Source organism: Molossus molossus, unplaced genomic scaffold (genome assembly GCF_014108415.1).
Source record: "Molossus molossus isolate mMolMol1 unplaced genomic scaffold, mMolMol1.p scaffold_m16_p_5, whole genome shotgun sequence".
NCBI lineage: Eukaryota > Metazoa > Chordata > Mammalia > Chiroptera > Molossidae > Molossus > Molossus molossus.
Genome location: NW_023425388.1, coordinates 60,416,538 through 60,440,831, shown reverse-complemented (window position 1 = coordinate 60,440,831; position 24,294 = coordinate 60,416,538). Strand labels below are relative to the sequence as shown.

The following is a 24,294-nucleotide window of genomic DNA, read 5'->3' as shown; positions in this document are numbered from 1 at the left end:
ATCCTGCAAATCAGAGAAATTCCTTTAGAAGGTAGATGTCTTTTTTCCAGCTGGTTACCTGGGAAAACCGGGGACCATCGTTAGTGGTAAAATTCAGACTTCTTAAAGAAGCATGACTGTCACAGATTTGCTTTTCATATTCACCTTCCATTTGCCCACAGAGGGTGGTCAGTACCTGTGCTCAGGTGAAGGCATGTTCCGAAGACCATCAGAAGGACAGTCCCTTATCAGCTACCTGTCTGAGCAAGACTTTGGCAGCTGTGCTGACCTGGAAAAGGTGAGGAATCTAAGGGGCTACTGACAAGCCCACGAGTCGGGAGATCTTAGGGGCTGCAGTACCATTTGTTCTAAAGAGGTCTTGGGGTACACAGCAGTTACATGAGTATAGACTGTAGTAAAGGTAAATTCACTGTGAATACAAGCTCAACAAATTCTGTCTATGGAGAACTCTTTAAGGGAGTTGTGCTTCTCATCGAGTCCAAAAATATGATTTTGTTTTAGAAGCTGCCTTGGAAAAAGAAGCATTGATTTTAGCCACATGATTGTTTCCTTGACCCTGAAACCTTAGGGAAAAACTGTTTCCAGAATCAACTTCTATATTTTATTCTAAGGCTCAGATACGTAATAAATAACATCCCTATAGAATGCTTATAGCTTACAAAACACTTTCCCTTCTTCTTTTTTTTTTTTTAATCCTCACCTGAGGACATTTTTCCATTTATTTTTAGATTAGGAAGGAGGAGAGAGGGAGAGAGAAACATCGACACAAGAGAGACACATCGATTGGTTGCCTCCCGCGCAACCCCAACCAGGGCTGGAGACGAACTGCAACCGAGGTACGTGCCCTTGGCCGGAATCAAACCCGGGCCTCATTGGTCCACGGGCTGATGCTCTAACTGCTGAGTCACACAAACCAGGGCCAAAGCACTTTATTTTGAGACATTACATTTACTTTAATACTTTGTGTACCAGTGTATGGCTTTAGGAAATATCCCGATATGAAATTCTGGACCACTTCTCTGTCATATTTTTATGCAGAAAGTAGGGCAGGAAGGCCAGGCATGAACAGGTACAAGAGTAAAGAGAATGTGAACAGGTTTTCTGGCCATCAGCTTTCCTTATAGTAGAACTGTACATTTCCCATGGGTGTTTTGAATAAAAGCAGTGTGTGCTTTGGGAGCTTTATTTCCAACATTATAATCGATGAAGTGTTCAGTACTTCTAAACCCCTTGCTAAACAACTTCTATGGTGCTCTCCTTCCCCCAGGAGAATGCCCACTTTAGTATCTCAGAGTCCTTGATTGCTGCCATTGAACTGATGAAGTGCAACATGATGAGCCAGTGCCTAGAAGAGGAGGAAGAGGAGGGGGAAGACAGCGATAGAGAGATCCAGGAACTGAAGCAGAAGATCCGCATTCGTCGCCAGCAGATCCGCACCAAGAATCTGCTCCCTGTGTACCAGGAGACTGAGCATGGAAGTGAGTGAGGCTGTGAACACCTCTGTTCTGCTTCTTCCACACTCCAAGATAAGACTTGGTGCCTCATGGGTTTTCTTTTCTATCTTTTTTTTTTTTTTTTAAGTTTTTTTTTTTTTTTCTCTATTGATTTTAGAGAAAGAGGAAGGGAGAGGGAGAGAGAGAAACATCGATGAGAGAGAACATCGATTGGCCACCTCCTGCATGCCCCCCACTGGGGATCAGGCTCACAACCTGAGCATGTGGCCTGACCAGGAATTGAACCGGCGACCTCTTGGTACATGGGTTGACACTCAACCAATGAACCACACTGGCTGGGCTTTCTTTTCTGTCTTAATTTGAGATGTTATAACCAAGCCAAGGGTTCCTCTTCTGTCAAAAAGATCTTCTATGTTTCACTTTTTCCTACCAGACCAGAGTCCTAGAATTCATCCATTTCCTGCCTCAAAAATATCTTCCAAAAAGGTTTCTGATATGAGGAGAACTAAGACCATTGGTCCTAGATTCACTTCTCAGATAGTAATACCTTCTATTTACATGAAACTTTATAAATTTCATGAATAAAATGGGGATCAGCCAGCAAGAAGAACTAGTTTCCACTTCCTCAGCTTCACTCCAAGTTCTGTTTACTTCTCTGTTGAAGTCGTATCAGGTCCCTTTTGTTGTGACCGCAGAAGTAGGAGATATTTTTCTCTCCTGTTTATCCACGCCCCTCCCTCCCCCTTTTAATGTTAACAGGCTTTCGGGTCACTTCAAGCAGCTCCCAGTTCAGTTCACGTGATTCCACACAATTCTCTGACTCTGGCTCTGCTGATGAGGTTGATGAATTTGAAATCCAAGGTAAGAAGTAACACTTTGCTTCAGGGGAGCTTTTGTTATCTGTGTTTTTCATTTCAGATCATAGGCTTTCCTTAAGTACGGAATCTTCAGCATGGTCCATTAGGGAATGTTGTTGGCTATTGTAAGGGACAGCCTCTTGTTAAAAACAAAACCTCTTTAAAATTTAAGCAGAAAAGAGCACTGAAAGGAAGTGTTTCGGGTGGAGTGGACTGGCTGTTGAAGCCACCCTGGTGCTTCTTCCTCAGTTGTACCTTCCTCTTGGATTCCTCCTGCTAAGAGCCTAGGGCTGGCTCATACCTACATAAGATTAGAATCCTGTTCTCTTGTATTCCATAACACAACTGAATTGTTCAAGTGTTTAAAAGGAGCTTTATTATAATCCTAAGAGAAAAGAACAGAAAGAGTCACTGGGGGAGAAAAGTAAAAAAAGGAAAAAAGAAAGTTTACAAAGTAGAGCTTTATTTTCTGTCCTACCAGTTCCAAGTTGCTTCGCAGAATCCCAGACTCTTGTAGTTCTTGTTGTTGTAAGCATCTGCATAGAGAAGGGAAGGGGTTGGTGTTAAATCCTGGGAAGGCGGTTGTGTTAAATTAGGTTAAGTCATGATTAGTAGGTTAATTCATTCCTGCAAATCATAGATTTCTTCAAGTTCCCATCAGTGTAACAAACCAACTAACAAACAAAAAAAACAGTTCAGGGACATAGCTTTTCTCCCATGGGTGAAACCAAGATTAATTTTCTTATAGAGGGTGAATTGTATCTGTAATTCTCCATTATAACATGATGATGAATAGATAGATCTTTTATTGCATGAGGCTCTGGTTTCCTGTTTACCAATCTAGAGAACCCATTCACCTGCACAGACCTCCAGGTGTGTAACTGGGTTTCTTCCTCATTCAGAAATAAATTTTTACACATATTTTTCTAGGTTTCCAGGAAATCTTCCTTCTGTATTCTCCTTAATATATCTGATTTATGTTCATGACAGTAGTCACTTAAAACTCATTTTGTTTGTTGGTTTGTATGTGGTTTTCCAACAATTCTCCGATTTTCTGACACCAACTGAGCATCCTTTAATTCATTTCTAACACTAACTCCTGGAGCACAGACCTGACCTCACAGCTTGAGGTCTCAATCTTATGAGACTATCCCTGCTTAGATGCCAGCCACAAATGGGGTCACCAGGCTACCACATGTCTCCCCAGCCAACTTCAAATTCATGGGTTCTCATGACTCCCTACTCAGTAATTAGCTAGAATGACTCACAGAACTCAGGAAAGCACTATACTTACAATTATAGTTTATTGTAAAAGATAAAAATGAACAGCTACAAGAAGAGGCATGTAGGGCGAACCTCTGTCCCTGTGGAGAGGGTGTGCCACTGTCCTAGCACATCGATATATTCACCAATGAGGAGGCTCCCCACACCTCATCACTGTGAATTTTTTTTTTTTTTTATCCTCACCCGAGGACATTTTTCCATTTTTTGTTCAGGTGGGGGGGGGGGGGGAGGAACAGAAAGAGAGAAACATCGACGTGAAAGGGACACATCGAGTGGCTGCCACCCGCACAACCGACCAGGGCCGGGGACAAACTGCAACCGAAGTACATGCCCTTAGCGGGAACCGAACCCGGGTCTCTCAGGACCGCAGGCCAACGCTCTAACCGCTGAGCCAAACCGGCCAGGGCATCACTGTGAATTTTTATCAAGCTTTCATTGTGTAGCTGTGAGTGATTAAATATTTGACCATTGGTGATTAAACTTAATCTCCAGGCCCTCTCCCTTCCTGGGAAATTGGGATTGGGGCTAGAAGTTCTTCTGGTAACCAGACCTATCCAAGCTATCTGGATGTCCCCAAGGGTCCCCCTATTAAATAGCATGAACTCAGATATAATAGAAAGAGGCTCATTATGGATAACAAAAGACATTCCTGTCACTCAGGAAATAAGGATGTTAGAACCTCTATGTCAGGAACTGGTCCAAAAACCAAATGTATATATTTTTATTATACCACAGTCTGTGATTGACTTGATCTCCAAATTAGAAAAAAATTAAAAGAATATGTCTTTCCTTTGGTATCAATAGTCAGAATTTTATGAGGGTAATATTAAGGTAAAATCAAAACATCCTGCTTTACTGGGTGTGGATAATTCTGTTCCTTACAGCAAAGCAAAGAGCCAGGGGAAGTTGTGTAATCTGGAAGTAGCCAAATTTGAAATAGCGTGCCTGGGGTGGCATGAAATACATTAGTGGGCCCAGAGAGATGTTTAATCAACTAACTATCTGGTCAGTTCAAAACAGAAATCCTTGAAGGGACAGACCTTAAGGCAGGGTTTCTCAAACTCTAGGCCCCATAATTCTTTGTTATGATAGACTGTCCTGTGCTTTGTAGAATATTTAGCATCATCCTGGCCTCTACCCACTAGATGCCAGTAGCACACCACCCTCTCCCATAACCATGACAATAAAAAATGTCTCCAGACATTGCCAGTCATAAAATCTGGCAAAATCCCCCCACCCCCCAGTTGAGAACCAAAGCTATAGTGAATAGTATACCTGTAGAGTATACCTATAGGTTTAAGTTTCTAAAAGCAGTTTCATCTTTTTTTTTTTTTTTTAATCCTCACCCGAGGATATTTTTTTCCATTTTTTGTACAGATAGAGTGGGAGGGAGAGAGAGGAAGGGAGAGAGAGAGAGAAACATCGACGTGAAGGGACACATCGAGTGGCTGCCACCCGCACGACCAACCAGGGCCGGGGACAAACCGCAACCGAAGTACGTGCCCTTAGCGGGAACTGAACCCGGGTCTCTCCGGACCGCAGGCCAACGCTCTAACCACTGAGCCAAACTGGCCAGGGCAAAGCAGTTTCATCTTTTGGCGCAAAAGTCAAGTCCTGATTTCAGGGCTATGTGGTATAGAACTGTTATTTTCCTTTATTTACTTCCTGTCTGAATACTAAAGGGCCCCCTTTTATAATCATTATATATAGATGGTAGTAAAGGATCTAACCTGACTCACATGTCTAAGAACGGAATCTTAGTGTCAGTGGCCTCAATGTTTTCAGGTAGCCTGTGCTGTAAGTGTGGTTGTGCTCATTCATGCATGTGTGTGAATGTTTGCACCAGCCTTTGTACATAGTTTATTAAAGTTATGAAAACTACAGGATCTGGAGAACTAGTGGGGAAAAGCTGGGCGTAAGTCAGCTAGGGACAATTTAGATGCTCATTTTCTTCTCTCTCATGTGACCCCAACAATACTCCTCACTGAAATTGTCCTTGTTTATCTTTCCCAACAGTGATTCTTCTAGATTAAGTGATGATTATGACTGATGGAGGTAGTAGACAGTTTAGAAAGGAATGGTCAGGTAAAGAAATTGTAGTTCAAACCTATAGCTAAACTACTGCTACATATCCAGATAGCAAAAATCAGATAGAATGGTATGACAGTTAGTGTCTCTTTAGAGTTTTGAATTTGCAGAGCCAAAAGGTATCTCTTTTAGGTAGTTTACATACAATTAGGATTTACTGCTACAAATGTTTGGCTTTAGTAATTACTTTGTGATCCAAACAGATAGCCTTTCTGAAGGAGGGGTAACTGAAAGAAAGTAGCAGTTTTCTACTCAAAGTGGCTTTACAACACACAAACAAAAAAACTCAGAGGACTTTTATTGAAGTTCTTTTTTTTTTCTTTATTGCATTTAGAGAAAGGAAGAGAGAGGGAGAGAGAGATAGAAACATTGATGAGAGAAAACATCAATTGGCCGCCTCCTGCATGCCCCCTACTGGGGATCAGGCCCACAACATGGGCATGTGCCCTGACTGGGAATCAAACCGGTGACCTCCTGGTGCATGGGTGGATGCTCAACCACTGAGCCACACTGGTTGGGCTTGAAGTTCATTTTAACTTATATTGTCAGCAACTAGAATTTGAAATAATTATATATAATTAGATTAAGATTTAGAGAAATAAAAGTAATTAGGTACCTTTTTCTCTACTCTCGAACTGTTATAATTTATTCTAACATATTCTTCCCTTGCTTGAGATATAATTATTCTATCACTTTTTAATTGGTTTCTAATGTGTTTACAACCACAGTCCTTGGCTTGTGCATTTATTGACTTCTTCTCCGTCAGACTACTTTAACCATAAAGCTTACCTTTAGTTGGTCTTCCTAGCATCCTTCACCCATTTTGGGAGTGTTGAAGCTTTAAAAAAATTTTCTTTTCCTTTATTGATTTCCGAGAGAGGGAGGGGGAGATAGAAACATCGACGAGAAAGAACATCGATTGGCTGCCTCCTGCGTGCCCCTCACTGGGGATTGGACCCACAACATGGGCATGTGTCCTGACCGGGAATCAAACCTGCAACCTTTTGGTGCTTGAGTCAACACTCAACTACTGAGCCACATTGGCTGAACATGAAGTTTTTTTTATATACCAAGAATATGAAACATTTTTCTTTTCTCTTTTTAATATGTTTTTATTTTATTTTATTTTTTTAGAGAGGAAGGGAGAGAGAGGGAGAGAAACATCGATGTGAAAGAAACATTGGTAAAGCATATAGGAATAGCAGATATAAGCAGTGGTCACTATGTCTAGGGCTGAGATAGAGCACCCAGGGTAGGAACAAATGTAGAAGAGGGCCACATCAAGTCTGAGATTCAGACCTCCTGGCTCACTGAGTGGTAGAGAAGTTCTCTGAAGCTGCCGAGAGTGTGCCAAGGGATGCTCTCCATAGGAGGTGCCATGCCAACGGCCTTCACCAGAAAATTATTCTCTGGGGTGCTAGAGGAGGCATGCCTCAAAACTCTAGGGGAGCTGGGAGAAGTGGTTCATGGGAGGTGGCTCTTGATATGAAGCTTTTCCAGGAGGTGCCAAGGGAAGCCATTTATGAGAAGTTCCATTAGTGGCACTCTGCTGCAAAGCCACCTGAAGACATGCTTACCCAGGGGAAAGTCACATGCAGTTCAGGAGTCTGCCTAGAGGAGCACACAAGAACCAGCAAGAGAAACCCCTTCCTCCTCCAGTGTCTCTCCAGTGTCCTCTACTGACAAAGCTTAACATTGTACCAGCTGGCAAAAGATGAATGTTTACAAGTCCAGCTCCACTATCACAGAACAGACAAACAGAAGGATAGGTTCGGAGCTGAAAGGCAATAAATTGATAACAGATAAAATATATAAAGAGGAAAGTTCATGAACTGTATTTTCTGACAAGTTTTTAAATTATATCCAATTCAAGGTAATCAGTTACTCCCCCCCCCCCTTTAAAATAAATTTTTCCTCTTTTATAACAAGACTAACTGTGGTTCTTCATTTTGAAGTATTTTCTTTTGAGTCAGCAGTTACAGGGAATTCATTGGAGTTGGATTCTAGTTGTGATGTGTTGGGTATAACCTTCTCTGCTAGAAGGAAAGCAGGATGGAAACCAGCATCCAACTGGCTAGTAAATTCTGAAGTTGATTCTATTCCTATGCCTCTGTTGATTTTGCTATAATACCAGGGTTTTAACCAGTTCTTCCTTGATCATCCCTGTATTAGTGTGTGGACATGCAAAAATTCTTACCACGTGTCATTATTTTTTTTTGTTATTTAAAATTTTTTATTTATTTATTAATCCTCACCTGAGGATATTTTTCCATTGATTTTCAGATAGAGTGGAAGGGAGGGAGGGAGGGAGAGAGAGACAGAAACATCGATGTGAGAGAGACACATCAATTGATTGCCTACTGCATGACCTGGACTTGAGCTGGAGATCGAACCTGCAACCCAGGTACATGCCCTTGACCGGTAATTGAACCTGAGACCCTTTGGTCCGCAGGCTGACACTCTAACCACAGAGCCAAACCAACCTGGGCTGTTGTTGTTTATTTTCATATTTTTAGACTTTTTCAATCAGTAGTAATAACCTTGTCCTATCAAAGTATCAGAAGCATTCGAAATCAGTTTCTGTCAATGAATTGATAAAAAGTTTCATAATTATGTTAACTTCTGTTTGGAAAGCAAGCTTCTCAGACTTCTTTCTAAACTTTTTATTTGGGGTACATTTAATCTATCCAGATGAATAGCTTCCCCCTCTCTCTTTACTCCTTAATTATCTTAGACCCTTGTCTGCTTTTATCCAAATACTTGACTCGTTTTCCAACCACATTAGCTTAATCATCTGCTTGAACTAAGATGCAGCAGAAGCCCAGTACCCACAATGCCTTCATGATACTTGACCAGTGTCAGGTGTCAGGTCCCTTATGATGTCAGGGCTGCCTTTCCCCCTCCACTCCTGGGGTAAGATCCTTGCGTCCAGACCTGTGTGGTCTTCCGTACTCTTGGAAGTATTCATGATTAGCTAGGAAGTAATTGCTTGGGTTAAAAAGAAGAAGAAGAAGAAGAAACATGATAAAGTATTATTTGACTTTATTTTCTTTTTTTTATTTTATTTTTTTATCCTCACCCGAGGATATTTTTCCATTTTTTGTACAGATAGAGTGGGAGGGAGAGAGAGAGAGAAACATCGATGTGAAGGGACACATCGAGTGGCTGCCACCCGCACGACCAACCAGGGCCGGGGACAAACTGCAACCGAAGTACGTGCCCTTAGCGGGAACCGAACCCGGGTCTCTCTGGACCGCAGTCCGACGCTCTAACCGCTGAGCCAAACTGGCCAGGGCGACTTTATTTTCTAAAGAGGAGAGACTGATTTTTTTTTTCTCTCAAAGAAAATACAACTGTCTCTTTGAGACTGAAGAATTGCTGCATAGTTTTTATGAAGATGATGGTTTCCTTAGCAGTCATGGAATATCAATCACCTCTCCTCTCTGAAGTGCAGTGTTTTCTTTAATAGCCTGGCCCTAAAGTAACAACATTAGTTAGTTCTATAGTCAAGGATGTCTATCTAAGATTTTCTCTTATTTTTTCTTATCACTTCCAAACAAGCTAAAGTTTGCTTTTGGCTTTTAGCCAAATAATCATTTATTTGGGAAATGGTTTCTAAAAACCCGTACATATAAAACACTCTGAGGGTTATAAGGAAAGGACAATGCTTGCGTGTAATCCAAGACAATATAAGTGTATTCAAATAAATGGTGCAAACCAAATGGTTCACAAAAATCTACTCTTGCCTAGAATTTCCTCCCCTCCACCAGCACTGTTCGGAATGAAATAGACAGTAGCTGTATATTGGGGTCTGAATTTTGATGGTGCAAATTTAGACAGATAATTATGATATATATAAATATTTTTTATGTTTTTTAAATCCTCACCGAAGGACACTTTACCATTTTTTGTTTAGATAGAGTGGGAGGGAGAGAGAGGAAGAGACAGAGAGAGAGAAACATCGAAGTGAAAGTGGCCTCCTCCCGCACGACCCAACCAGGGCTGGGGACAAACCGCAACCAAGGTACATGCCCTTAGTGGGAACTGAACCCAGGTCTCTTGGGACCGCAGGCTGTTGCTCTAACCACTGAGCAAACCGGACAGGGCTATGAATATTTTTTAAATAAAATAAATTTGTTATTTACTAGTCAGAATGTTTTTGCTGTCTTAAGATTTTCTATGCTTAGAGAGCATATGAAAATTGACAGATTTTAATTCTGTTCTGTTGTGTATATAGCTTTGAAGACATTGATTTGCTAGGAATATTATTTGACTATACACTTGTATACAAGTTTATATTAAGTGTTAAGTATTTTAGGGCCAAAGAGAAGAATTAGACACGATCTCATTTCCTCACAAGGAGATTTTATCATCTAATGGTACATACAAAAAAATATATAGAAAGAGGAAATGTAGAGAACAATTAAGCTACTCATAGCCAAGTACGGACTGATGTCATATAAGCTCTATTGAGGGGCTTGAATGCAGTGGATTGATCATTGTGTAGGTTTTATTAGGAAAAGAAGATCTTTTCACTGGGCATCAAAGGAAATGAGGGATTAGACTCATCTGAGCAGTCTTGTTTTCATGACTTGAATAGGTTCTGTTAGCCTTTCTTGAACATGACTGCATGGTTCACATTCCCCTCATCAAAGTATTAGGGTAGATGAGGTCTCTGCAGGTTCAGGCACATTATTATTAGAAATCCTCTTCAAACTCCTTTATCAGAAATATGCGTTGAAAAGTCTGCCATAGTTTTCTGTAATTATGCCTAAAAATCATGTTGAATAACTCTGTGAAAATTTGTGGGTTATCAAGCATCTCTAGGGAATTGCCAAGCCATAGAGAAGTTATTTTCTTCCCTGTATCACCAGACAGGAAGGAGATCTTTCCATGAAGCTTTTTTTAAGGCTATACAAGACTTCTCACATTCAGAGGTAATAGCAGTAGTGATCAGATATTAGAAGCAAAGTTCCAAATCCACATACATTTAATGAGTATCCTCTATGATCCAAGTTCTGTGTTAGGTACTGATTCTATTATGAAAAAGAGCAAGACAGAGTTCTTGCCTCTGAGTTTATTATTTAACAGGGTTTGAGATTAGAGAATGAGAGAGAGTAAATAATTTTTGTGTTTCTCCGTGGTAGAGGGCGTGTCCCTTAGTGCCATAGGATACTTCCTTTTCTTGTTCACTGTTTTGCACCAAGTCTGAGTTTGTTATTCCACCTGGATTTGTAGCCACTTTGACCTTCTTAACTTATTGTCACTAATTCAGCCTGCTTGTGACTTGAACAGAGCCAAACTATACATTATGTGTAGAGCTTCACCTGGACTTTGCTTCTTATCCTACATTGAATGTAGCACCTAGCTGCCACCCTGAGTGCTTAGCTGGCATTAGCTTGGAAAGGTTTCCATTATTATCCCTTACCACCTCTCTTTCCATTTTCTACTCCCCTTTTCTCTAATTTCCACTTAGATGCTGACATCAGAAGGAGCACAGCCTCCAACAACAAATCTTTGATTCCCTCCCAGACGTTGTAAGTACTTTTAAAAAAAATTAAAACTTTTGTTCATTAATTTTGTTCTTTAGAGTTCACATATACGTGAGTGGAGTGATATGGTATTTGTTTTTCTTTGTCTGACTTATTTTACTTAGCATAATACTCCATAGGTCCATCCATGCAAATGGTAAGATTTCATTCTTTTTATGGCCAAGTAATATTCCATTGTATATATGTACCACAACTTTTTTATCCACTCATCTATTGATGGACACTTGGGTTGCTTCCATCTCTTGGCTATTATAAATAACATTGCAGTGAACATAGGGATGCATATATCCTTTCAAATTAGTGTTTTGAGTTTCTTCAGATGTGTACCCAGAAGTGGAATTGCTAGGTCTGAGAAGTACAAATTGGTAGTTACAAAACAGTCATGGGATGTAAAGTACAGCACGAGGAATGTAGTCACTACTGTTGCAATAACTGTATGGTGTTAGGTGGGAAATTGAAATATTGGGGGGGGGGGTCACTTTGTAAAGTATATGGTTATCTAACTACTATGCTGAACTCCTGGAACTAATACAAAGTAATGCTGACTGTAAACTGTAATTGAAAAAATAAAATTAAAAAATTAAAAACCATGGGGTATATGAAGAAACAAACCCAGTTCTTGGCATATGGATAGGAAAGACCATGGTCAAAGCCATCCAAATTCACAAAGAGGCAAGGTTAAAGTGATGGGCCTGCCTGATTGATGGTGACAAGCCCAAGGGAAGAGAGCAGAAGATCAATGGTTAAAAAAGGGTAGGCTCTGGTGGGGGCAAAGTTTGCTGTTGGGATTGTTCCTTCCCTCCTAACAAATTGTATTTGAGGTCCCCAGAAGATTAGTTCTCGAAAGGAGTGATCATGATTTCTGACTATGAAGTCAAATTGGACATGTACCACATCGTAGTAGCTCACTTCGGAGTAACAACAGCCCTTCATAGTCCACAAAGCAGTTCACTCACTTTATTTTGTAAACAGGCATTATGATCTCCATTTTGCAGTAAGGAAACTGAAGTTTAGAGAAAGGAAATGATACAGAATTCTTAACTAGCAATGCAATGCAATGCTAGTGAGTGGGATATGAGCCTAAATCTTAGGAATATAAGACCACTATATTTTCCACTATACATGCGTCTAAAGATGATGAGAAAAGAAGCTTAGCAGACCAAGGATGCAGCAAGTGTTCTCCCAGCCAGAAGTTACTGCATATGGTATCAGGTCCTGAAGGGAAGCTCCCATCTTCTTGCCTTTTCTTTGTGTTCAGCCTTCCTTAAATCTCTCCTTTCCAGCTCCCATTGCTTCCTCCACTCCACGTCCGCTGAGGCGGTGGCCATGGGGCTCCTGAAGCAGTTTGAGGGGATGCAGCTCCCAGCTGCCTCGGAGCTAGAGTGGCTGGTTCCAGAGCATGATGCCCCTCAGAAGGTAGATTCTTCGGCTCTTTTTCTCCACCCTCTGTCCAGCCCCAGGAGGTTGTGAGCCTTTCTGATAATTGTTCTCTTTTGTTACAAGTTCCCAATCTAGAATGAGCCTATGTGTTTCCTTCCTTACTCACAGAAGCCATTCTTACAAATTTGTTGAATGAACGAACGAACGAACACACCTTTGCCCAGGTTTTCCCTAGCAATTGTCAGAAGATAATGGCTTCTTCACTGTCCTTTTTCCACATGACTGCTCACTAGACTCAGAGGTGGAACTCCTGTGTGTGACCACCTTTGAGACACTGTGAAAAAGCAAATTATTCAGATTCTTTGCAGTTGAATAAGGCACGAAGCACCCCAGAATATCTAGATACTGGGACAGCCTCAGCAATGGGTGCTACCACACTGGGATGCTGTTTCTGTTCCTTTTGCTGCTTGAAACCAAGACCATCACTTCTAGTAGCCTGGTACCTTATGATTTCAAGGGCCAAGGTTCCCTGAAGCTCTTACCTGTGATGTTCCTGAAATGTCTTTCATTGACTATGCTTCTTTCGTGGCCAGGAGTCAAAGTCCCCCCAGACGGTTCATGTCAGATCGCCCTGTGCTTTTCTCCTGCAGCTCCTGCCCTTCCCTGACTCGTTGCCCATCTCACCAGATGATGGGCAGCACGCTGACATCTACAAGCTGCGTATTCGTGTTCGTGGCAACCTGGAGTGGGCCCCGCCCCGGCCTCAGATAATCTTTAATGTTCATCCAACCCCAACGTGAGTAGCCAGTGGCTATGCCCTCTGAAAAAGACACATTCTCTTTGGATTGTCAGGGCTGTCTCCTCATCCTCTTGTCTTTGCATCCAACTCTACATCCCACACAGTTCTAAGAGGCAGAGGGAGAGGATTTCTATCTTGTCTGTAAGTCTTACTCTTTTTTTTTTTTTCATCCTCATCCGAGGATATTTTTCCATTTTTTGTACAGATAGAGTGGAGAGTGGGGGGGAGAGAGAGGAAGAGAGAGAGAGTGAGAGAAACATCGACGTGAAGGGACACATCGAGTGGCTGCCACCCGCACGACCAAGGGCCGGGGACAAACTGCAACCGAAGTATGTGCCCCCAGCGGGAACTGAACCCGGGTCTCTCCGGACCGCAGGCCGACGCTCTAACCGCTGAGCCAAACCGGCCAGGGCAAGTCTTACTCTTAATCCTCCCATTCCTTCCCAGAACTAGCAGAAAATGAGGTCTTCCATCATTGGCCTTCCCAACCTGTTGCCTTCCTCCCAGTAATTCTGGAGCTTACTGGTTTTTTTCTCTTTCAGGATGGATGATTGCTTTGCTTTTCTGTTCTCTCTTTTTACTATTTCTCATCTCTTACATTTGTACAGAAAGTGTGGTTCATTATTGGGGAGAGTCGCTGCTTAGACCTACATTCTAACCTTCTAATCCTTGGTTTGAAAACAATAGGTGAATGCCCCTCTCTACCCTTCCTTAACAAGAGCCCTGTGTTTGTATCCTCATCCTTTACATACCTCATGCTGCTGGTATCTGCCAAGCCCCTGTCCTTCCCCTTTCCTCAGGAGGAAAATTGCTGTGGCCAAGCAGAATTACCGCTGTGCAGGGTGTGGCATCCGGACTGACCCTGGTGAGTATCTTTTCTGACCCCTGTACTGATTCTAAGAGCATTATCCTTTCACACGCTTGGGCAGGGGGGCTGGTCAGGGAAGTCGTAAGAGGAGGAGACAGACAGAATTGGGAGAAAGGAAGGAAGAGGCCTGGAGGGAAGGGATAAGACTAGGCAAGCACACTGGCGATGAGAGGGAAATTATTTCTGGGAGCACATTACCAGGATTGTAGACTGGAGAAAATTGGGTACTTCTGACCAGGTTCTTGGAGGCTGGATCTTACCAACTCTGGCAGGGTTTGTTTCCTGAGTTGCCTCCAGGTTGGTACACAGAAACCACAGGCCCCACTATGTTGGTTTCTGCCAGCTTTGGGAGATCACATAGAGGTGGCTAGAGCCCACTGGCCATCCCTTCCTGCTCTTTCAAAAGGAACAGCAGAGCTGCCTCACCAGCTTATGGATGGGAAAGCCACATCTGACCTTTCAACTTCCTGGTTTTTCCAGATTATATCAAGAGGCTGAGGTACTGTGAGTACTTGGGCAAGTACTTCTGTCAGTGCTGCCATGAGAATGCCCAGATGGTTATCCCCAGCCGGATTCTGCGCAAGTGGGACTTCAGCAAGTATCATGTCAGCAATTTCTCCAAGGACCTGCTTGTTAAGATCTGGAATGACCCTCTCTTCAATGTGCAGGACATCAACAGCGCCCTCTATAGGAAGGTCAAGCTGCTCAATCAAGTTCGGGTAAGACCCTTGAAAAGTCACATCATAGATTACCTTTTGCATCCTCTCCCTGTGTTTGTACAGTCTTCCCCAAGCTCACCACGCTTTTCTTTGTCACCGTATCAGAGATGTAACCATCTCACCACTCATCTTTTCTCTTGCCATTTCCCAGGTATCTGTCTAGTTAGGGTTCAAAACCCGTCATGGCAGCTCTGCAGCCATAGATAACACTCCATGGCAAAAGCAGGGCTTCTCCCTTCTCGGAAAGTATTAGAATGGAGAATAGGGCATCAAGTAGGAAATCTGAATTTTGGATTTCTTAGTGGCTCCTAGCTATATGTGCTTTGGCAAACTGACCTCGCACAGGGGTTGCCTGGAGGTCACTTTGAAGTGAGTTGTTGAGTTATAGGTATCGAGAACAGTCTGGCCTCCAGGGTTTAAAGGTACTGATCTAATGGTTGTCTCTCTCCTTTTCATACCCCTTTTTGCCCCCTACCCACCACCACAATGTCTGTCTCCTCAGCTGCTGCGGATCCAGCTGTATCACATGAAGAACATGTTCAAGACATGCCGACTGGCCAAAGAGTAAGTCGTGTGTGGAGGCCAGAGGCCCTTGGCTACATTAATGTCTCTGAAAGAAACATGTTCCAGCAGTTGGCCGTTGTTATGTGAAGAAGGAGAGTAGGGGGGGATGTTGCAGAAAATTCCAGAAATGGTAAATGAGAAGCAGTAACTGTCTGTATCCTTCTCTCCGGAAGGGGAAATCTGGGGTGATTCTCTCTAGGGCAGGCCCACCACTCTGCAAGCTGGCATGAATCACTGCCAAAGGGTATACAAGTCACCTCTGCCATTTAGACACCTGGTAGTGTGGGAGAATTGAGGTGGCCTGGAATACCTGGGCCGGCTGAGTGTTGCCCACTTTATTACCTCTGCCTGGAACCTTCTCTTCCCTTATCCTGCCTCTGGATAGAGATCCTCCTACTCTGGTGTGCCACACAAGGCGTTCCTCCTCTGCTCCCACCACTTCCCTCATCTCCTGCAGCCTCCTGGATTCCTTTGACACAGTTCCAGGCCACCTGACAGAGGATCTCCACCTGTACTCGCTGAATGACCTGACTGCAACCAGGAAGGGGGAGTTGGGGCCCCGGCTTGCTGAGCTCACCAGGGCAGGGGCTGCCCATGTGGAGCGATGCATGGTAAGAAAGTCTCGCTTTAGTATGCTACTGGACCCTTGCTTAGGGGTACAAGTTGTGGGGTGGACCCAGGGTTCTTGCCATTTAGTTCCAGGAAGTTGACATGGTCTGCCAACACAGTGAGAGAGACTCGACAGGATGGTTAGTCCCTAGGTTGGTGAACAGCTAAATCATCCAGATCGAAAGAATCTAGAATTAGAAGAGGATTTGGTGTTGGCATTACGCCTGGGTAACTGGGCAGTTCTAAGTGGCCTTCATGAAGAATTGTCATGATGTGGGAGAACCTGGATTAGCATTTGGAGAGGGCCTGGTCTTGACTTTATCATGTTCAGTCACTGTGACCAAAGGAAATGCTTTGCTCTCTCTGAGGGAAGCCTTAATTTTGTCTCTAAAAATGAAGTTAATAATTAATATTCACTGTTCTTTCCTCTCAGCAATTTTGAGGATTGATGAAATAATTTATGTGAAAGCATTTTGTAAGCTTTAATTGTTCTATAGATTCAAATTATTGTTCTTGATATACTAAACATGCCAGAAATTCAGAAATTTATTTTTAGAATTTCCCATTTTAGAATATGCCCGGTTTATGTTCCTGTAATAGTCCCAGAATTAGAGCTTAAAATAGGGCATTTGTAGAGAGATCCTGTGTAGCAGGGCACCTGGAAAGACGTAGCTATACTATGACTCAAGGCTGGGTGTTATTTTGGAGAAATAGGGCCTTCACATTTTATCTCAATTGGCTGTGGTTCCTGTTTCAAAATAAAATCATGACCCAGACTGGGATTTCGGCTACAGGAAGCCTTTGGGGCACTGATCTTTTCATCTCTGCATCTCGTCATTGGGAGCCACTCTTTTTTTTATTTTTTTTATTTTTTTTATTCTCACCCAAGGACATTTCTACATTTATCTTCAGATAGAGTGGGAGGGGGAGATGGAGGAAGAGAGTGAGAGAGAAACATCGATGTGAGAGAGACATATTGAGTGGTCGCCACCCACGTGACCCCAACCGGGGCCAGGGACTAACTGCAATCGAGGTACAATGTGCCCTTAGCGGGAACCAAACCCAGGACTCTGTTTGTGGGCCAACGCTCTAACTGTTGAGCCAAATTGGCCAGGGCAAGAGCCACTCTTATGGTTAGAGTTTCAAACTTTTGCCTCTCTTATCGCCACCTTGAAGCTTTGTCTAACACTGCCCAGCCTGGTCCTAGTTTGCCTGTCACACCTCTAGGTCTAGCCCGAGTCTCTCTTCTGAAGGCGAGAGGACACCTTAGAGCACACTCAAGTCTTATTTATATTTTTTGCCCCTCTGTTCACTTTTGCTCAACCTCTGGTACCAGTTCCTGGTGTGCTGTGCCTCATTTTGCTGCCTGTCCCTTTCTTCCTCAGCTCTGCCAAGCCAAGGGCTTCATCTGTGAGTTCTGTCAGAATGAGGATGACATCATCTTCCCTTTTGAGCTCCATAAGTGCCGGACCTGTGAAGGTGAGGCTGGTGCCAGGTTGGAGTGGGCAAATAAGATTGAACACAAAGCTAATTTACTTCCCTTCAGCCACCCCTGTTAGTAGAGTTTGGCTCGGTTCAGCCACGCCCTATTTCACCGCAGGCGGCCTGGGCCACGAGGTGAAAAGGGGCTGTAGCAGCAACTTACTTCCAGCCTGAGATAATACAAATTGTGCTCTTCTCTCTCACCTTCCCATCCTGAATAGAATGTAAAGCGTGCTACCATAAAGCTTGTTTCAAGTCTGGAAGCTGTCCCCGGTGTGAGCGACTGCAGGCCCGGCGGGAGTTGCTGGCCAAGCAGAGCCTGGAGTCCTGCATGTCAGACTACGAGGAGGAGCCCGCGGAAGCTTTGGCCTTCAAGGCTGCCGTTCTGGAGACCACCTGAAGAAAGCACGTTAGGCCCTTTTTCTAGGGACTAGGGTCACACATAATGCAGAACTGAGCCACCCTTTTAAGAACTTTCCCACTTGTTTTTTTATTGTTATCATTATTGTTTTTTTATGAATTGTCTAATGTCCATGTATAGCCAACCTGTGTTGGGTTGGTGGGGTCCAGTCTGTTGTGACAGTTTGTGGGTAGCAGGTATTTCCATTGGAACTGACACATGGTCCTTAAGTGAGGCTTCTAGTGCCTCTGTCAGGGGAATGGACAGTGAGACACAGTTCTTCTGACATCCACGGCCTTCTTCACTTGGACCGAATCCAGTTTCGGCTGCATCTCAAGTGTCATTTCCAGTTTTATTTTGTTCTAGTTCTGGAGCTTTTAAACCAGGTCTTTCTCAACCAACTCACTTCTCCTTTGCTGCTGAAACAGGAGATGGAGCTTTCTCTCTCCCAATCCTGAAACGGGCAGACTGTGCCCTGAGGAGAAGCAGCAGAGAATGGGACTGCATTGTGGGCATTCTGTCCAGCTTACTTAGGTGTTTTTAGGCCATAGAGACAGCATTATTACTATCCTGGAATCCGCAGAAACCTCAGAGAGGCAGCCATGACTTCCTTGTGTGAAGTATTCTGGGCATAGGTGATGTGACAACTGACTTTCTTTATCTACCCTGGTGGGCTTGAAGCAATGAAAAGAACTAATATTTAGGCCAGGCCCATTTATAGCCTCACACCAAGCGTAAATGAGGCTGCAACTCCATTGCTTAAGGATAATTTATTCAGTCAGAGGAGTTGTTGGTCTCCTCTTAGGTGATAAGGTCCCTAGCTCTGGTGCAGGTCCACTCCTTCCAGCTCAGGCAAGTCCCTGACGCCATCCTAAACTGAGGACAGAAACCCCACCCACCATTTTATTTGTGGGCCGCTTGCCACTGTGTCCTCTGTAGGATGGTCATTGTGATTCTGAGTAAAAGTATGGCCCAACTCCATTCTCTCTTTCCCCTTCCTGTAAGAGAGCCAGACCCTCCCTGATGTCTGATCTCTTGCCTTAGTTTTTTGTCAAAGTTAGGGAAAAGCTTCCTGCTGTTAGTGATAGAGAACTTGACAGTTTGTGGATGTTACTGTGTGTGTTCCTGTATTTGTGGGATAACAAGAGCCTTTATGCCAATTATGCACTTAACTCTTTATCCTGGTGATGGTCATGTTCATTCATCCTTTTCATATTACTAATTTTAGCGTGCACACACACACACACCCCTTTTTTTAATGTATGTTTTGATGGGACCCATGTGGTGTTCTTAAGTTGCGATAGCTCCTGACCTGTATGTAAAACACTGGTTAGGGTTGCTGCTCCGAGGGCTGGCAGCTCTGTGAACTAAAACCCACAGCACTTTTGTTCTGGGACTGACTTCTTCCTGTGTACCTGTCTTTCCATAGTTGCTTGCTGGTAGAAAAAAACTTGGCATGTACGCTGAACAGAAAGTTGCACATGGTTGGTGGAAGCTGATAAGTGCCTGAGCTGGAGGCAGTCCGGAGTCTCATAGGAAGTAGAAGGGGCAGTAAGGTAATGGTCAGATCTGAGGCTTTGCCAGGGCAAGAGGAAGCAAGGAGGAATTGACCAGTGTGTTGGTCCCTCTGCCTTAAACTTGGGATCTGAAGGCTGCATCAGGCTGGAAGACTCTGAGGCTATTCTCCCTTCGATTCATGGGGGAGGCTCTGAAAGCTAAGGCCTCCAGCCCAGCCCTGTTTTGAAGGACTGACTAGCAGCTCCCTTATCCTCCAAGGAGTTTTGGGAATGTTCCTATAAAACTCAAGTCTCACTAAGCCTGAGGTTCCCAATCAGGGGTTTGTAAAAATGGTGAGCTCTACTTCCAGTTTTGGTTGAAACGACAAATTCAGCTCCTTACTCCAAGTCAATACACTGGAGGAGAAACACCTCACATCTTTGTCCTGCCTGTTTCATATGAACATAGGATCAAAGGATGGAAAATGCTGACACAGTCTCCGAAGCTGAGCTCAACAATCTTCCATGCTCCTGGTTTTTCCCTTCACCTCACCCACCCCATCCCTTTAGGTTGCATATTTGTTTTAGTGACCCTGACACTGTCCAAATACCCACTTATTTATTTATTTGAGAGTAAGGGAGAGAGGAATGAGGGTGGGATACTTTGAAAGCACTTTGCAACTTATCAGTATCTGAAAATCCCTGCTGTTGTGGGGAGAAGGTTTGAAGGCACTGAAGAGAGTTCCTTCTAAATGAAATGGGAGGGAAGAAGTTTCTTTTCTATAAATAAAGGGGAAAAATTGCTTACAAGGTGGAGACAAGATTCAAGACATAGCAGAAGAGTGGAAGGCAAATATTTTCCACTTAAATGAGGCTGTAATTGACTTTCTCTGCTAAGGCTTTAGAGCTTTTTGTTTAACATTAAAGGCGCAAGAGTCTAAATCCAGATGTTCTGTGTGTGTACAATTCATGTTCTGAACTGGATTCCTACTTGATGTAATTCATACACGCCTAATAGCTCATTGTCCTCTTTAATAAACTAAGGAAATGAAATTCTGCCTTTTATTTGCCTACCTTGACTATCAGGAAGTGGTATGGAGCGTCCACTGTAGAGAAGGCATGTCTGAATATTCAGGTGGTTTCTGTGTTATAGGGCCAGGAAAACTGGACCATACAAGTCAGGAAAAGTGGGTTGGAATGCTTCATCACTGACTGGCCATGTGACATCACCTCTCTGGATTTCTGTTTCTTCGGGTGTGAAAGTCGCTGTGGCACATTGTCCTTTCCAGTGCACAGTGTGCACCCCCCCCCCTCCACTCCCCCTGCTGTAACTGTCACTTAAGGTGAGGCATGTCTTCCTCTGCACAACCTCTGAATGGTCTTATATGCTTTACTTCCCACGTCTGTGAACAACTGGCTCTGCGTTTCTACCTGGTGGCCCACTGGAGCTCCAGCTCCACCCTGCAGCTTTCTGAACATGTCTCCTTCCCTGTCCCTTATTCAACTCCACCTGATATATCTAAAACCAACATAAATATCCTATTTCCCCAAATAACCATTAGTCACCCCAGTTTGAAAACTTCGTTGTCTTCAACTGCTTCCTCTCTGAGTCAGGTGGTATATCGGCTAGTAAAGTATTATCTCCGTCATACTACCCATCATTAAGTTCTATTGACTTTTTTCTTTAAATTAAGTTTATCTTGTTTCTTTTCTACCGCTAGCACACAAATCAAGTTCTTATTTTACATCTCAGCCATCTCAAGCCATGCCAATCTTTTCCTATTTCATTGTCCATCAAATGTTTGGGAACCTATTGTATTCTGGTTTCTGTGCTAGGCTCTGAGGAAAGAGTGGAGACAGTTCTTACCCTTAAGACACTAAGAGTCTTGTGGGGGAGACAGGTATTGCCAAAATCTCCAAAATGAATATGTAATTACAAGCTGTAATAAGAGCCATGAAGGAAAAGAGTAGATACTATTAAAAAAATAAATACCAAAGGGAACCAATTTAGATTGGAGACAAGTAAGTTCCCTGAGAAAGTGATACTTTAACTGGGACCCAAAGAATGAAGCTCAGAGTAGGGAGAAAAGGGCTAGGGACCTGGACTAGCACATAGGATGATTCTAAGATAGGAGAAGCTCGGGTAAGGAGCTGCAAGGACTTACTAAAGGTTTTAGATTTTATCCTAAACATTTGGAAAGCCATGGAAGAGTTTCACTCAGAGGAGCGGCTGATCTGGTTAAAATGTCAGTGTCCACTTTGCAGAGAATGAGGAGAGTAAAGCAAGAGTAGAAGCAGAGGGATATTCCAGGGAGGTGGCTGCTGCTGTTCAGGGGAGAAATTTTTGGACTAGGATGTAGCATATCATGGCCATTCACTGACACCTCATTACCCAGTGAAATCTCCAAAAAGATAAATTCCAAATGCTCTCTGACATTTTTGGCAGGGCAGTTAATCCTTACCAGAGGATATTTTTCCATTGATTTTTTCCTTTTAGATAGAGTGAAGGAGTGTGGGGGAGAGAAACATGGATGTGAGAGACACATCGACTGATTACCTTTCATACGACCTCGACTGGGGCCAGGGATTAAACCTGCAACCCAGGTATGTGCCCTTGACCAGGAATTTGGTCCACAGACCAATGCTCTAACCACTGAGCGGCCGACCAGGGCTCCTCTGACATTTTAAAGCAAGGAACGTAAGGCTGGAGGGAAGATACTGGAAATATACTGGCATAAATTACAGAATCGAAGGAAAATGAATAATCATCTCAATCCACACAAAGGTATGCAGACCAGGGTAGTTCTGGGAACTCAGCTGCAGGATTTGCAGAGCTTTTCTTGAGCCTGCTGCCAGCGAAGCAGACCAGAAAGCAGAGTTATGGTGACTCCATGTTGGGGACTAGGGGCACACCCCGAAGAAAGGAACTGAGCTGGGCAATTGTTGCTTGTGGCATTTAAGTTATTGATCATTCTCTATGGCCCCAAATGTGTGTAGATTTACTGTGCCCTCTACTAGTATAAACAGTGGGCATAATCTTTTTTTTCTTTATTGATTTTTGAGAGAGAGGAAAGGAGAAGAAGAGAAAGAGAAACATTGATGAGAGAGAACATCGATTGGCTGCCTCCTGCATGCCTCTGCACTGGGGATTGGTTCCACAACCTGAGCATGTGCCCTGACCAGGAATCAAACCGGCGACCTCTTGGTATGGGTCAACCACGGAGCCACATAGGCCGGGCTGGGCATAATCTTTTTATTTTATTTTTTAAATCCTCACCCAAGGATATTTTTCCATTTATCTTCAGATACAGGGGTGGGGGGGGGGCATCAATGTGAGAGATACACATTGACTGGTTGCCACCCACATGACCCATACCAGGGCCAGGGACCGAACCTCAACTGAGGTACGTGCCCTTGACCAGAATCGAACCCGCAACTCTTTGTTCCATGGGCAGACTTTTTAACTACTGAGCCAAACCGGCCAGGGCTGGGCATGGTCTTTATGGCGTCCTGGTTTAAGTGAGGCCCAACCCTGCTTCATTTTTCCTTTGAACTTTTGTCTTAGACTCTTAGAGTATGGGAGAAAGGATCGCTGTGCCCACCATATCCTGCTGACTGATCGAGTACAGTCCTCTCCCATATCCAATCTAGCGTATCGAACTGCTCGCTTCTAAAATTTTAGTGAAAATAAATAAAATACAATTTTAGTGATAGCAGCTGCCAGATGGCCCAAGCTTTCCAGTTGTGAGTTTGATGTTGTTGGGGGCCAAAGATGAATGTGATGAGAAAGCAAAGATGATGTGCCTACCACTGCTCTCCTAGGAGCATGGAGAACATGAGGGTCTGCTTTGCATGTGCCCTCGCCCCCTCAGTTTTGTTAACTGCTTCTGGAGAAGGAAGAGCAGCAGAGAGCTGTGCTCTGGCTTTGAAGATACATTCACCAGTGAGATGAGTTCTACTAAACCTTGAGCGGTGGAAGGTTCTTAGGATGTAGGTGGGAGTTTCAGTAACCGCCCGAGAGGTACCACAGACCGGTTAGACATAGTCTAGAACCACAGCGCAGCACACGTGCCCTGTAACCTTTAGGCAACAAGTCCGAGGTAAGGCCTGTCTTTTTCTCTTAGAGCCCTGGAACTGCTCACCTGCCTTCCTTTGAGACAGTGACCTCTGTATTTCCCGACTGGTCCTGCCTCCCGCAGGCCCTCTGCCAGCCTCCCAGCTCCTCCCACGTGTCCGCAGCAAGCACGCACTGCTGCAGCGCCGGCAGCTCCTCCCACGCGTCCGCAGCAAGCACGCACCGCTGCAGCGCCGGCAGCTCCTCCCACGCGTCCGCAGCAAGCACGCACCGCTGCAGCGCCGGCAGCTCCTCCCACGCGTCCGCAGCAAGCACGCACCGCTGCAGCGCCGGCAGCTCCTCCCACGCGTCCGCAGCAAGCACGCACCGCTGCAGCGCCGGCAGCTCCTCCCACGCGTCCGCAGCAAGCACGCACGGCTGCAGCGCCGGCAGCTCCTCCCACGGCGTCCGCAGCAAGCACGCACCGCTGCAGCGCCGGCAGCTCCTCCCAGGCGTCCGCAGCAAGCACGCACCGCTGCAGCGCCGGCAGCTCCTCCCAGGCGTCCGCAGCAAGCACGCACCGCTGCAGCGCCGGCAGCTCCTCCCAGGCGTCCGCAGCAAGCACGCACCGCTGCAGCGCCGGCAGCTCCTCCCAGGCGTCCGCAGCAAGCACGCACCGCTGCAGCGT

The 24,294-nt window shown here is 44.3% G+C and overlaps 1 protein-coding gene across 5 annotated transcripts in view; it reads left to right on the top strand.

Annotated features, from left to right (window-relative positions):
- RUBCN (rubicon autophagy regulator) overlaps positions 1 to 20,590 on the top strand; it is a 56,000-nt gene extending 35,410 nt beyond the window's left edge. For all 5 annotated transcript variants that reach the window (XM_036243227.1, XM_036243230.1, XM_036243226.1 and 2 more), the window contains 12 exons: positions 162 to 277; positions 1,268 to 1,478; positions 2,214 to 2,315; positions 11,160 to 11,220; positions 12,519 to 12,651; positions 13,266 to 13,411; positions 14,215 to 14,279; positions 14,763 to 15,001; positions 15,504 to 15,565; positions 16,023 to 16,176; positions 17,560 to 17,653; positions 17,878 to 20,590. In XM_036243227.1, the coding sequence (XP_036099120.1) occupies positions 162 to 277; positions 1,268 to 1,478; positions 2,214 to 2,315; positions 11,160 to 11,220; positions 12,519 to 12,651; positions 13,266 to 13,411; positions 14,215 to 14,279; positions 14,763 to 15,001; positions 15,504 to 15,565; positions 16,023 to 16,176; positions 17,560 to 17,653; positions 17,878 to 18,056 (1,562 nt within the window). In that variant the 3' untranslated portion in view covers positions 18,057 to 20,590. The remainder of the gene's footprint in view (positions 1 to 161; positions 278 to 1,267; positions 1,479 to 2,213; positions 2,316 to 11,159; positions 11,221 to 12,518; positions 12,652 to 13,265; positions 13,412 to 14,214; positions 14,280 to 14,762; positions 15,002 to 15,503; positions 15,566 to 16,022; positions 16,177 to 17,559; positions 17,654 to 17,877) is intronic.
- The last annotated feature ends 3,704 nt before the right edge of the window (positions 20,591 to 24,294 follow it).